Genomic DNA, 14,494 nt, shown 5'->3' with positions numbered 1-14,494 from the left:
GCTTATATTGAATCGTAAGAACTTTAGACAAGGCTTTCTCAGCCTCTGCCCTGTTGACATGTGACGTCATACTGCGCTGGATAATTCTTTTTGGGGGCCTGCTGCTCTTGAGCATCCCTTGCCTCTAGCCTGCTAGTAGCACCCTACCCCAATCCCCAGTGACAATCAAAAACGTCTTAGACATTTCAGATGTCCCACAGGGGCAGAATTGCCCTTGGCTGAGAACCACCGAGATGGAATTGAGAAACTTGAATGCGGGCCTCACTCAGCTTCTGTGTGACTGTTTGACATGGGGCAACTTGTCTGGCTTTTCTTGGCTTTAGTCCCATTTCTGTAAAACAAAGTGGTGGAACGAGATGACTCGTAAGATTCCTCCAATTTGAGTGTCCTATGCCAATGGAAATATAATGAATGAGCCTAAAGAAGGAGTCGAGCATTCATTTCCTTCTTCCCCATCATCCACAGTCCTGACATCCTACTCTCCTTTCTCCCCCCATCACGCTGCATTTCCAGATTTGCCCGACTTGCTGCAACCACATTTATCACTCAAGGGATTCCTGTGTACCTCTTTTCGGGTATAACTCCAACCCCCTTTGTGGTAAGTAACCCTTTCTGTTTATAATTTTCTGTCACAGGATCAGGGATGGGATGTGGCTGCATTTTACAGTCTTTAAGCTATTAGGATTTGGGAATTTATAAGACAGAAGAGCCCCTTGGTATTTTTCAGGCATTCTCTTACCTCTCTGGGTATGTTCTCCCCACATCCTAATAATCTTTCTCTGCTGGTCAACTCCTGATGGATCAGAGTTTTTGTTGTTTTTGTTTTTTTTCTAAGTGCAATTTTGCTTTTTAGCATTCAAAGGATATTTTAACTAGTTAGTGAAATGTCTTTGGTTTGTTGTCTGTCTGTGTTTTCATTTGGTTTGTATTTCTTTTTATCGCTGGCACAATTAGGAAACTTCTCGGGTCTAAATCTGAATTCACCTCAAATCCCATCTCACCCTGAATATTTTTGACTGTTCGATGCACCAGCTTTTTAGACACATGTTTTGTTCTAAGTACTATTTGTGACCAGGGCATGAAGCATTCTTGGCATATTTTAGTAAGATTTTTTAAATAAAACCCTTGAAGTAGCATAACCTAAAGAAAAAGACAATGGGGACTCTGACAACTGTTGTTTTTAAATAGATAGAACTTTTAAGAACGGGGCCAGATGCTGAGCATGTATGTTTTTAGAAACTCAGCCAAAAACATGAGTAGAATGCAGCTCCTCATATCTGGAGGAGAAGAGAGTGAGTTGATTGACAGAAGCCAGCTCCTCCTTTTGGGCGGTGTTTGCTGGGCTATTGCACGCTGATCAGGAGATGCCGCAGCTCCCAGGTCGTAAATAACCCAGTAGACGCGCAATGTCACGTCCAAACGTAGCTCAGATTTCATTGTCTGATGGAAAAACTGCAACGTGTTTGCGCATTCTTGGTCTTCTATACTACGTAAGTGTTAACTGCTATTATTTTTCTACTAGACATGAGTTATATGATCGTCTCATGACCATTTTCCTGAGCTGTTGAGTGGTTCTCCCCTTTTCTTTGCTTGGGGGATATGAAATAACTCCTAAAGCGACAAATGACCACAGAGATTCTTGGTGGGAGGCTGGAGGGGGGCAGATGGCTATAATCTCTGGCTCCCTGTGTGTGTGCTTGTGTGTGTGTGTGTGTGTGTGTGTGTGTAGTAAATCTCACATGCGGCCCGAGAGAGGGTAAGCCTGCCCCTCTCCCCATCTGGGGCAGTATTTTTGTAAAGATGGGATCTGAGTAGAAATACGAGAAAGGGTTTTGTAACCTTGGAGCAGGAGCTGAGTGAGCAGGCCATAGGAGCGCTCCATTTCCTCAGCATTACCCTGCACTGGTCCCTACAAGCAAATGGGAAAGAAGAGAAAGCAGTTGGAGGGAAGAAACAGAATCCAGAAGCTTCTATCCCCAGCAGGAGGCTGAAAAGAATGTGAAATGAAGGATTAGACCTTCTTTTTGTTTGAACGGATTTCTAGTTCTACCATGGAAGACAGAATGAGAAGAAGGCACCTGGGAAAATACTCACCTGTCTTTTTGGGGTGCACATCCCACAATTTTGAGCATTCATCTGAGGGTCATACGAGTATACTTGGGGGTGGCACAAATATGGAATGACACCTTCTTATGATGTTTCTCTATTACGTGCATTAAAAGAGAACAAGTTGATACAAACAGTTTACGATGCACAGGCTAAGTATATCTGGTTTTTTGTTTAAAGCTGTTGTTGTTTCCTGCCTTTACAGCCCTACACGGTGTTGCATTTGAAACTTTGTGCTGGAATCATGATAACTGCCTCCCACAATCCAAAGCAGGATAACGGGTACAAGGTATTCTGCTTTTTGTCTCCATACCTACGTCCTTCCGTGTGCATCCTGTACTGAACCGTGCGGATATGGAGGCTTAATTTCCATTAGCCCTAAGCTATCTGGATATGCGCCTGCCTTCTCCAGGTCTACTGGGACAACGGAGCTCAGATCACCTCTCCTCATGATAAAGGGATTTCTCGAGCTATTGAAGAAAATCTGGAGCCGTGGCCTCAAGCTTGGGATGATTCTTTAATTGATGGCAATCCACTGCTTTGTGACCCAACTGTTTCCATCAACAAGAGCTACTTTGAAGACCTTAAAAAATACTGTTTTCACAGGTAAATGGATGGTAAACTCACCCCACGTGAGTTAAAATAGTGTGATTCAGCCACATTCTCTCAGTTTTCATTCACTTTTTCTCTCTCCGAAGGGTACATACACTGTAGCCGCATCTGATTTTAGAGGCCCTAGGTCAGGGGTCAGCGATTTTTCTTGAGCGGACATAATGCATCATATACAGAGTTTTGGCTCTGGGCACCACTGTGTTTCAACTGCCCGACTCCACTGTGGTGGCAGGAGCAGCTGTGGGGGATGCATAAATGAATGAGCACAAACATAGCGAGGTTCGAAAAAAATTTTATNTACAAAAGCAGCTGGCTGGAGTATCAGCCATAGTTGGCTGACCTTGGTTGTAGAATCACACACACACACACACACACACACACACACACACACACGTGGCTGTGTGTTTGCATATATGTATGTAAAAAAAAAAAAAACTTTGCTGATAGGTGGCAGCAGGAAACACTGATGTTTTTTCTCTTTCCAGAAATTTTCTGTGCATATGCTAGCATATTCTATGCGTAATATATTTCGAGACCGTAAATAGGAATATGGCATGCATGGAGTTTGTTGTGCCTTTTTTCTCCCAGTTAATTTGTCATGGGTACCTTCTGTGTTACCCCCTATTAGTCCTGACTCTTTCGTTGTAATGGCTGCTGTACCCGTGTGTGTAACCCAGTGACACAGACTCAGTACGTGCAGTGAGGTAAGAAGCAGACGAGCCGAGTAACAGTGTTGTCCTGCTGTAACATGCTGTGGGGCCCACACCACTCTTGATTGTCCCCCAGGAAGAAACCACTGAGTTTAAAGAGGCACAATTTCTTGGTTGTCTCTAATGTTGTATTGGTTAGACCAGTGGGAAGGGAGGCTTCCATGGGGAGTGTGGACCCCGGTTGCCTCTGGAGGGAGCGGCCATCCTCGCTGGGTGTTACCACGTGCAGATGGAGGTCCAGGGTTGCCAGGACCTGCCTCGTTCTCCCTGAGAGAAATGAGAAACCTACATTTTCTGTGTGAAATCTCCTCATTTTTAAATATTGGGGACCATTTTTGTAAACGGTGTATACACCAAACAAAACACATCTGTGTGCCTTCCTTCCATCCCTCTGATTGGATGTCTCGGAGACAAGGGTTTCGACTTGTTCGCTCCTCCACAGAGCACTGGCGACACCGTGCTCGGGGCTCGGTTCCTTGAGTACTTGTGTGGGTGTGCGTGCACAGGCATCCAGAAGCTACTGTTCTGGTAGCAGCATTGTACGTGCATTGACAGAGTCGGCCATGATGAATAAATTGCTCGGCAAGCACGTTATACCAGTTGACGCCCCCACAGACAATAATCACGACCATATCAAACACAATGACGTAATATGTCAAGTGTATCATAACAGTGTGATCCACACGTCTTATTCTTACTGAGGATTATCAGATTTCTTATTTTGCTAGATGAAAGTACTACCTTAATTTATTTGGATTCTTTACATATGAATAAACTTTTATCGTATTCATTTTACCTATATTTTTCTATGTATTTATTCATTTTTTGCATTTATGAAACCACTTTGCTTGTATAGAAAACTAGTCTTCATTTATTTCAAATATTGTTTTCCCTTCTGTTGTTATTACCTTTGGACTTTTTATTGGAACTTTTTGATGAGCTCATAAAAAATGGATAATGTCTATCAGTCTTTTAATTTATGAGTTCTGAGTTTTGTGTCATACTTAAGAAGACTTTCTCCACACCAAGATTATTTTTTAAAAAGTCCCCCTTGTTTTTTTCTAGGACTTGCATATTTACAGTTATGTTTCAATTTTTTCAGTCATTAGTGATTTTTAATTTTGTGTGAGACATGCAGTAGGAAGGCAGATTTTTTAAGTTTTGCAGTTACATCAACACATTAAGTTGGAGAACCTATCTTTTTTGGACTAATTAGAAATATCACCTTTATCAAATAATTTCCAACAGGGATTGAGTGCTTATATAGATAGCTTCTATAGGCCTTTACTTTTACTGATTAATTTAATTTTAATCCTCACAGTAATGCTGAGGGTAGGTTCTGGTGTATTACCATTTTATAGATGAGAAAATTGTGACGCAGGGAGGTTGAGTAAATAACCGACAGTCACACAGCTTGTGAGTGGCAGAACACCAGGATTCAAATTCAGAGTCTGTCTTCAAAGCATGTTAACCGTGAAGCCATTACTGCTTATCATACACATTTCCCATTCCAAACTTGATCAACTTCTGCTCTCTATTCTGTTCCTTTAATCTGTCTTTTTTTATCTAGTTCTAAACCATTCTAATTTTGATAGCTTTATACTTCACTTTAATATCTGAGCAGTTTTTTCCAGATTTGTTCTTACTAGTCCCGCATATTTATTTTTCCAGATGCACTTTATTTCCTATTTTAAGAGAAGACCTTGTGCATTTATTCACTTTCGAAAGAAATGGTTAGGTTAGGACAATCACCTAAGATTCTAGGAGTTTGAACATTGGAATTTTTCTAAGTCTTATTTGTACCTTTCTGTAACTTTTACTTTTGATATTTATTGTTATTCTAGTTTAATTCCCTTACCCCGGGTAATTTGACAAACAGGATGGTTACCTGACAAGAAAAAAAATTTTTTTTATACATCCGTGTATAAGGTGTTCCATCCCATTTTGTAAAAAGGGACATTTTGAGAATCATTTTGAAGCTTGTAGAGAGTGTTAGGAGCCGGGGTGCTGGCGTTGGCGGGGGTCTGCACCCATGGGCCGCTGTGAGTGTCTCCTGGAACCTGAGCCCCGAGTTCTTGCTTGAGTTCCACCCTAGGTGTTAAAGCTGTCTCGTGAAACAAGCTCTGAAAGTAATCAGATTTACCAAAAATAACTACAGAGTATAATTTAAAGCTTGAATATGTTGGGGGTCGGGTGTCTATTTGGGAAAGAGTGACTAAGTTTTGCTTCTTTTTTTTAAATGAAATTAGAAAAATAGTCCGTTGTCTTGTACCTTCTTAATACATTGATTCCTTCCTTTCTTAGGAATCTGGTTCCTTGCTAACAAAGCTTCTAGTTTTGCAAGCCATACTTGCATCTTTTCATCTATGTTTTATCCTTTTCCATGGCGTGTTTAACCCCAGGAGTGTGAACAAGGAGACGAAGGTGAAGTTTGTGCACACCTCTGTCCACGGTGTGGGTCATGAGTTTGTGCAGTCAGCTTTCCAGGCTTTTGGCTTTGCTCCTCCAGAGGCTGTTCCCGAACAGAAAGATCCTGATCCTGAGTTCCCAACAGTGAAATACCCGAATCCCGAGGAGGGTAAAGGTGTCTTGGTAACCTAATCTTTTTTGTTCCAAAACTTACCTGTTATATCCAAAATTCTTACTATCAAGTAAAATAACTTTTTATGTGTTTTCATTGTGCTGAACAAAAAAACCCAGCTTCATCGTGAGAATTATTTATATATATTAGTCATTCATTTCTTACAGGAACCTTTAAAATACATATCTTAGCATCAGGATGTGAGAGCTAAAATCAAAATCATATTTTATATTGAATGGAATTAAATTCAAATTGAGTTTACTGTGCTTTCTTTCTTTCTTTTTTTTTTTTTTAAGATTTTATTTATTTATTTGACAGAGAGAGACAGCCAGCGAGAGAGGGAACACAGGCAGGGGGAGTGGGAGAGGAAGAAGCAGGCTCCCAGCGGAGGAGCCTGGTGTGGGGCTCGATCCCAGGACTCTGGGATCACGCCCTGAGCCAAAGGCAGACGTTTAATGACTGAGCCACCCAGGCGCNTCCCAGCGGAGGAGCCTGATGTGGGGCTCGATCCTAGGACTCTGGGATCACGCCCTGAGCCAAAGGCAGACGTTTAACGACTGAGCCACCCAGGCGTCCCTTACTGTGCTTTCTTAATGTTAAGAAGGAACAGTAATAGAATGGATATTTATCACATGATTTTTATTCCTTATTTTATTATTCTTTAATTTTTTTCCCTTAATTTTTCTAATATGAAGTAATGCTGTTTAAATTATGGCTCCTTCAGCCTTTTTAAAGGTTAGGGTAACAATGATATTCGGAAAGTCCGTTTATTTTGGTTTGTTTTTGCAGTTGATCACTTTGCAAGGCCTCGAAATACTGGTCCAGCCACACACACACTGTCGCATGTGGGGTGAATCCCACAGCAGATGTGGGTTATGTGTTGTTGTTCCCATGACCTGACCTCTGGCTTAGGAAGTAATAGGTGACCAGCCAAGACCAGCTCCAGAAATAAAATTCAGCCTTTGCTTGGGGAAGGTTCTTTCAGTTCTTAAAGACCTGAATGTTTTTTAAGACTGCAATATGCTCAATTCTTGATCGAAGTAATCTTCTATTTTCCTGCTCTTTTTCAGACTTTATCTTTTGCCTTGGCTGATAAAACCAAGGCCAAAATCGTTTTAGCAAATGATCCGGATGCTGATAGACTTGCTGTGGCAGAAAAGCAAGACAGGTACAAGTGATTGTGATTACCTATCTAATAGAAAACATAACGGGGTGACATCTTCAGCAGTAAAATGTTCTTGGGGAGACTGGACCTACTTGGAAATATTTACCATTCATTATACAAATCATCACCTCTAATGTACAGCAAATGCTCTTCTGGGGCCCACCATCATGCAGAGTAAGCCAGCCCAGATGTATTTGGAATTGAAAGTACTATTTCTCTTCTCTCAATTCATCATTGATTTTATTATAATTAATGACTCAGTCCCTAATGCCAGCAAGTCCTTTGTTCGGCACTGGCTTTATAGCGTAGTATTTGCTGCTGGGTTTGGCGAAGGAGCTGGACCTTCAAGGAAATGTTGAATTTAGGTTGAGTGGACCAGAGAGGAATAGCAGTGGGATACCTGATATTTAAGACAAGTTTGGCCATAGAGTTTGTCCAGAATTAATAGGAAATGAGTGGAGAGACAAGATGAAAGGCAGGAAAGGTCCTAGCGGTTTTGGGTGTCAAACAGCACATGTGATGTTTTGGGAGCAGTGGAGTGCTGCCAAAGGATTGGGGGTTTTATTTATTTAAACTTTTTTTAGAGAGAGAGAATGAGAGTGGGGGGGGTGGCAGAGGGAGAGGGAGAAGAATCTCAAGCAGACTCCCTGCCCAGTGCAAGCCCCACACAGGCCACGATCTCACAGCTATGAGGTCATGACCTGAGCTGAAATCAGGAGTCCAACGTTTAACCTACTGAGCCACCCAGGTGCCCCAAGGGATTAGGGTTTCAGATTATGATCAAACTGATTCAATTCTAATCACTTTCTAGAAAGTTAAGCCAGGATGATACATGTTGAAACACAAAATGTACTTCTAGCCACTCGGACTATGGAAAGGAGAATAAGTCCCACGTCTGTTCTCCAGTGTCCTGATCATTTAGCATGAATGTGCTCTTGAGACATGCTGGGCTGTTGCCCTCCCAGAATCCTCAATACTGACCAGACCGAAAATTGAGATATACAGACTATTATCCTGGGGTGGGATCTTGCCAGGATATTTCTGTCATCTTTAAAACCAAAGGCTTTGCCAAAGACAAATAAAAGCGTTGTGTATCCTTGCTCTTCAAAGATGGGAGGTTTGTCTAAGCAAACTAGTTGAGATAGAGAGCTGCTCACATGTTTGTGAAGTGACAGTTACATTTCCAACCAGTTCTTTAAACAGGAAAAGACAAGAACTCTTGCAGACACCACTCTGAGCCTTGTAAGGCTTAATTGTCCTGTCCTAGTCGCTTCCAGCATCTCTCTTAAGATCACAGCAATGCGTTGGTGGTTTTTTTCTTTCAGTGGTGAATGGAGAGTGTTTTCAGGCAACGAGTTGGGGGCCCTCTTGGGCTGGTGGCTTTTTACTTCTTGGAAAGAAAAGAACCAAGATCCCAGCGCCCTCAAAGACTTGTACATGTTGTCAAGCACCGTCTCCTCCAAAATCTTACGAGCCATTGCCTTAAAGGAAGGCTTTCACTTTGAGGTAAGGTATTTCTGAGACTTACTCTTAAATTTCTTTTGCTCTGTAGAAGGTCTAAGGCATTTCTCTCTCTTCTGGGTTATCCCTTTAGGAAACACTAACTGGCTTTAAGTGGATGGGAAACCGGGCCAAACAGCTAATGGACCAGGGGAAGAATGTCTTATTTGCATTTGAAGAAGCTATCGGTAAGAAGTGATAATGGTGATTGTAGCATTAGCTAATATATAGAATGCAAATAAATGGGAATTGGATTGGGGTTCAGACAGTTAACAGGAGAACAGGAGCACAGGGGTGCTCAAAGCGTCCTACCCTAAAACTGGCTTCTCACATTTTCACCTAAAAAGAATACCTCACAAATAACCAAGCCATGAATATAAGAAAGTGAGTCCTTTCCCTGGATGAAAACAGTAAAGCTCTGCACACGGGTGCTTGGAGCTCAGGACCCCACAAATGTTGGGGAGTTGTGGTATTCCCTCGGCTATGGTGTTGGTCTCCACGTCTGATATGGTTCACTCCTCTTCCGAAAAAGTGCTGGGCGGAGGTCTGTCCAGAGAAAAGGAGAGGGCTTGGTAGTGGGGCTTTCATCAAAGTACCTGTCACCTAAAAGGCCCCCCCAAGTCCAGCCAGAATGACTGAGAAACATTTGTCTTAAATTGTCAATATAGGTGAGGAGGAAGGGGAGCTAGGTATAGAACCTTGAAATTCAGGTGTTTCTGGGGGGATGTTTTAGCTGTTTGTTTCGTAAAAGCTATTATACTTAGAAAATTCAAAGGGGGCGCCTGGGTAGCTCAGTCAGTTAAGGCCCCCACTCTTGGGTTCAGCTCAGGTCATGATCTCAGGGTCCTGGGTTTGAGTCCCGCATTGGGCTCCACGTTCAGTGGGGAGTCTGCTTTAGATTCTTTTCCTCCCCCACTCTCTGTCTCTCTGTTTCTGTCTCTGTCTCTCTCTCCCTCTCTCCAATAAATAAATCTTAAAAAAAAAAAAGATTCATCTGTATTTCCTGCAGCACAGATGCTCCCGCATATCATTTAACTAATTAATCAAAGGAAGTGTGTAATAGCTCAGCTGTTTCCTTTTCGTTGAAATTGGCAGTCTATCTTTCTATAGCTTTTTATTAAAATGTTTTTCTTGTATTTATTTATCAAATATTTATTGCATCTCAATTACATAGTGACTCTGAGGGAAGCATGACACTGACCTTAGCCTAGAGCAATTTGCAGAGATCCCGTTAGTAACCACACAAGAGAGTACGGGCTAGGCCTCAAGGTGAAGGACAGAGCTCACAAGAACTGTTGGAATTCAGAGAAGACAATACGCATTGATGAGAACCACTGGAAACCATTTTCTGTGAGCAGGCGGGGTTTGTGCTGGACCTAAGGAATGAATAATTTGTCTAGGAAGGAGAATCCCCGTGTAGGTTATTTCACCAGGACTTCTTGAAGGCCTGCCTTGGCTTAGGCGTTGGGCTAGATTCTTGAATGTAAAGGTGGTAAATGAGAAGCATTCCCATATTCATACTGTAAAGCTCTTAGGCGATGGGCAAGTTGCATGGAGATGATGTGGGTGCACAGTGTTGTAAAGAAACCCACTCCTAAGGCTGTATCATGACACGTGTTTCTGCAGGGTATATGTGTTGCCCTTTCGTCCTGGACAAGGATGGGGTCAGCGCCGCGGTCATCAGCGCAGAGTTGGCGAGCTTTCTAGCAACCAGGAATTTGTCTTTGTCTCAGCAGCTGAAGGCCATCTATGTTGAGTAAGTCTCTATTAACTCTGTTCAATTGAAGTAACAGTTTTCGATGTTTTATTATGTTTTTATGTGTCAGACACTTAATATTCTTTCTAATGCTCTGGTTGTAGATTCGCTTTCTTCTGAAAACTAAGGAGAGGATCCCCTTTTCTTTTGATGCTTAACCATTTAATACTAATTATCATTCATGATTGCGTTAATCCTTAACAAATGAGAACATCAGTTGCAGAAATAGCTAATTGAAGAAGGTGATTTTAAGTGTCTGATGTTGGAAAAGATCAAAGGTGTTCATGAAACATCTATTAAGTTTTTAGAGGCTTGAGTCCAGTCGGCCGGGGTGGTACAGAAGCACCCAGGGTCAGTACATACGGGATGGGCGGGGCGGGGTCCGCCTGCAGTGACACTTTTACCCCCGGATACAGGCCGAGGCCCGGCAGCAGTTCAGCAATCCCTGGGGTCAGTTGTACCTCTTTTTCATTGGATCATTCCTTTGAAGCTGGTCATGGTTATTTGTTTCATTTACCTTAAAACTGGTTGTTTGATATTTGTATATATGACAAAATCATCCAATAAGTCCAGTTCACATCCACACCACACATAATTACACATATTTCCTCTTGTGAGAACTTTTAAGATCTATGCCTTAGCAACTTGTAAATACGTAGTACAATATTATTAGAGTCACCATGCTGTATATTACTTATTTAATTATTTGTATTTGTTTTGATAGATATGGCTACCATATTACCAAAGCTTCATATTTTATCTGCCATGATCAAGGCACCATTAAGAAATTATTTGAAAACCTTAGAAACTATGATGGGAAGAATAATTATCCAAAAACTTGTGGCAGATTTGAAATTTCTGGCATTAGGGATCTGACAACTGGCTATGATGATAGCCAACCTGATAAAAAAGCTGTAAGTAATACTATCTTTTATCAACTAAATTCTTGTGTATTTGTCTTCTGTTATACTCTGAATAGCTTAACTTGTTTAATCATAGAATTAATTGAAGCTGATTTTAGGCATTCAGGCATTATTTTAAATACACTATCGAAATAAACAGAAAGTTAGCAATCATGGGCTAGAACTATAAAGATCGTCACTAGTCATGCAAACAACCGTCACCATGTAACACACGGGAAATCAATGCTCGGAAGTGCAGGACCTGCCTGCTGGTTGGTGATGGTTGTGGTCAAATCTGGGTCTTCTGCTGCCAGATCCGAATTTTCCTGCTCAATGTATCCAGTATGGCAGCGTCTGGCAGCCTGTTTCTGAGTGAGTAGGTCTGGGGTGAGGGGCAGGAATTTGCATTTATATCAAGTTCCCTGCTGATGGAGTTTACTGGTACCCACTTTGAGAAACACCGTTAGCTTCCTGGTTAGTTTTACCCTATTCTCTGAATGTCCAGGCGCTGTTAGCTATAAAGCATGAGTCTGCATTCTTCACATCATCATGTGGGTCCTCCACTGAAGTCAAAAGAAGGCTCAAGTAAGAGTATTGCAGAAGAGTACTGCTAACTAATGTCAGGGAGTTGGGGAAGGAGAGTGAGACTAGCCTGAGATATTAGACATCTATATTTTTTTTAAATTTTCACCTGCACACAATATATGTTTAGAGAGAATTATTTTAGAAAGAGTCACAATGAAACATGGCAGCCCAGCCCCCGCCATGTCTTTGCCATGTCGAGACAACCCCCTTCCCTCTCAGTTGTCGCGCCTGCATTTTACCACCAGATTGCAAATAACGTGCTCACATGGTGATGCTTGGGCTTCTCAGTGTTGGGCTTTATTACTTTTCTACTATGGAGATAAGGCTTGAAATCTGCCATTTCTTAGGTTCACTGTTGTCCCTCCTCCCCTGTCTTCACAAACACCCCGCCACAGTGCTTGCTGAGTTCAGATCCTGTGCTTGCATTATGATGACTAGTAACTGCTGTTTCCCACTTAGCTCAGTAGTGTACTTTGCTTAGGTTCCCCCAAATTGTATAGTTATTTTTTCTATAATTAATAGTTGTTTTGTCACTTTCTTGGATTTTTGTGTAACGATCTCCAGTCTTCTCACATTCCTTCAGATGCCTCTCAGTAGGGTTTTCCACATGGTCCAGTGCAATTTTATCAGTTCCATTTCGTTTCCACTGGCCTCCCTCCTGGTCCCCCCGTCCAGGCAGGGCCGGCTCCTCTCTGTGTTGGGTACACACATGTCATCCTGGGAACGCCCTTCACCTCTTACGGGGTGGGTGTTTGGCTCCCGGACCCCAAGACTTCCTCTTGCTATATTTATTTTCCTAAATCACCTCCTCTAGTAGCTTCCTAAAAAAAAGTGAATAGGAGTAAATCTTTGGAGGCATTTAAGTCTGAAAATGTCTTCCTGTACACTCACACTTGATTGACTCGCAGTTCTGGAAGCAGTGCTCCATTATTGCTTGGTTTCCAGGATTGCTGTGGAGGGTCTGACCCTGCATTCCAGCGGGAAATAGCTGAGGTCTACTGTGTGCCACATAAAGGGATGTTGATGCCATACTTACTCAGTCCTTCCATGCAGCTTGTTTTTTTCTCTACAGGAAGATTTCAGGAATTTTCTGCTAAACTTTTCTTCTACAATTTCAGTGATATGCTGTGATACGGGTCTTTTTCAGGTTCTCCCTACTAGCAAAAGCAGCCAAATGATCACCTTTACCTTTGCGAACGGGGGCGTGGCCACCATGCGGACCAGTGGGACGGAGCCCAAAATCAAGTACTATTCGGAACTGTGTGCCCCCCCTGGAAATAGGTATGATACAGATAACAGCACCTGTGATAGTTACTCCCTAAAGTTCCTCACTGGTTCTGTGCAAATGCTAAGTAAAACATTTTGTCTTCCCAGCATGTACTTTTATTAGGAATGTTGTTTCAGACCGGCAGCAATATTGTGATATTTACAGCTGCTTGAAGCATCCAGGGACAGGAGAGCTGATTTTCTAGTGACCTATTTCTGTCCTACCTTTCTTTGTAGGGAAGAATTTCATTCTGAATTTCAGTAATAGTAATAGTTTCCTTTTTCTAGTACTTTTATTTGAGACTAGCACCAATGAGTTTTCCTCTTTTTCTCCCTGTCCCTGATACAATCCATTAAAATCCATTGCGCATGCATTGAACAGATATCTTTGAGCACCTGTTATGCATAGGTCTGTGCAGGGTTCTGGAGAAGAGAAAGTGCCCTAGTGGAAAGAGTCCTTGCCACCAAAGAGCTGCTGGCTGGTAGCTTCAGGGTGGTGTTTCTGTGACCTTGGTAAAGGGTTTGAGTTCCCTTTGCAGTACCCTAATGTCTTAAACGCTGACCAGCTGTGGTGCGTGTAGTTAGAGTGTGTCGGTGGGATACGGCACGCCCAGTGAACCCTCGGGTAACCAGCACTCCTCTGTTCAGAGTAAAAAATCGGAAAAATGTTTTTAAAGGTCGATTACATCAATAACTGCCCAATAGAAATAAACAGTGAGGGGCACCTGCTGGCTCAGTCAGAAGAACGTGGAACTCTTAGTCTCAGGGTCATGAGTTTGAGCCCCACGTTGGGTGTAGAGATTACTTAAATAAGTAAAACTTACAAAAAAAAAAAAAAAGGAGGGGCACCTGGGTGGGTCAGTTGGTTGAGCTTCTGACTCTTGGTTTTCAGCTCTTGGGTTTTGGCTCAGGTCGTGATCTCAGAATCCCAGAGTCTGGCTCCAGGTTCAGCACAGAGTCTACTTGTCCCTCTTCTCCCCTTCTGATCCTCCCTCCCCCTACCTCGTGTGCGTGCACACTTGCACTCTCTCTCTCAAATAAATAAATAAAATAAAATCTTAAAAAAAAAGAATTAAAGGACACTATTTAAAAAAAGAAATAAAATGTGAGCCACATAATGCAATTTGAAATTTTCTACTAGACACATTCTTAAATAGTGAAAAGAAACAGGTAAAATTAGGGGCGCCTGGGTGGCACCGTCGTTAAGTGTCTGCCTTCGGCTCAGGGCATGATCCCGGCGTTATGGGATCGAGCCCCACATCAGGCTCCTCTGCTATGAGCCTGCTTCTTCCTCTCCCACTCCCCCTGCTT

General features: G+C 42.3%; 1 protein-coding gene across 1 annotated transcript in view; it reads left to right on the top strand.

The window, feature by feature from the left end:
- Positions 1 to 14,494, top strand: part of PGM2 (phosphoglucomutase 2) — a 38,482-nt gene that overhangs the window by 18,934 nt on the left and 5,054 nt on the right. Inside the window, exons 7-13 of the mRNA XM_034671969.1 lie at positions 5,831 to 6,020; positions 7,080 to 7,177; positions 8,500 to 8,680; positions 8,769 to 8,862; positions 10,301 to 10,430; positions 11,155 to 11,344; positions 13,065 to 13,198. Coding sequence (XP_034527860.1) covers positions 5,831 to 6,020; positions 7,080 to 7,177; positions 8,500 to 8,680; positions 8,769 to 8,862; positions 10,301 to 10,430; positions 11,155 to 11,344; positions 13,065 to 13,198 — 1,017 coding nt within the window. The remainder of the gene's footprint in view (positions 1 to 5,830; positions 6,021 to 7,079; positions 7,178 to 8,499; positions 8,681 to 8,768; positions 8,863 to 10,300; positions 10,431 to 11,154; positions 11,345 to 13,064; positions 13,199 to 14,494) is intronic.

Source organism: Ailuropoda melanoleuca, chromosome 11 (genome assembly GCF_002007445.2).
Source record: "Ailuropoda melanoleuca isolate Jingjing chromosome 11, ASM200744v2, whole genome shotgun sequence".
In the NCBI taxonomy this organism is placed as follows: domain Eukaryota; kingdom Metazoa; phylum Chordata; class Mammalia; order Carnivora; family Ursidae; genus Ailuropoda; species Ailuropoda melanoleuca.
This window is presented reverse-complemented; position numbering and strand designations above follow the sequence as displayed.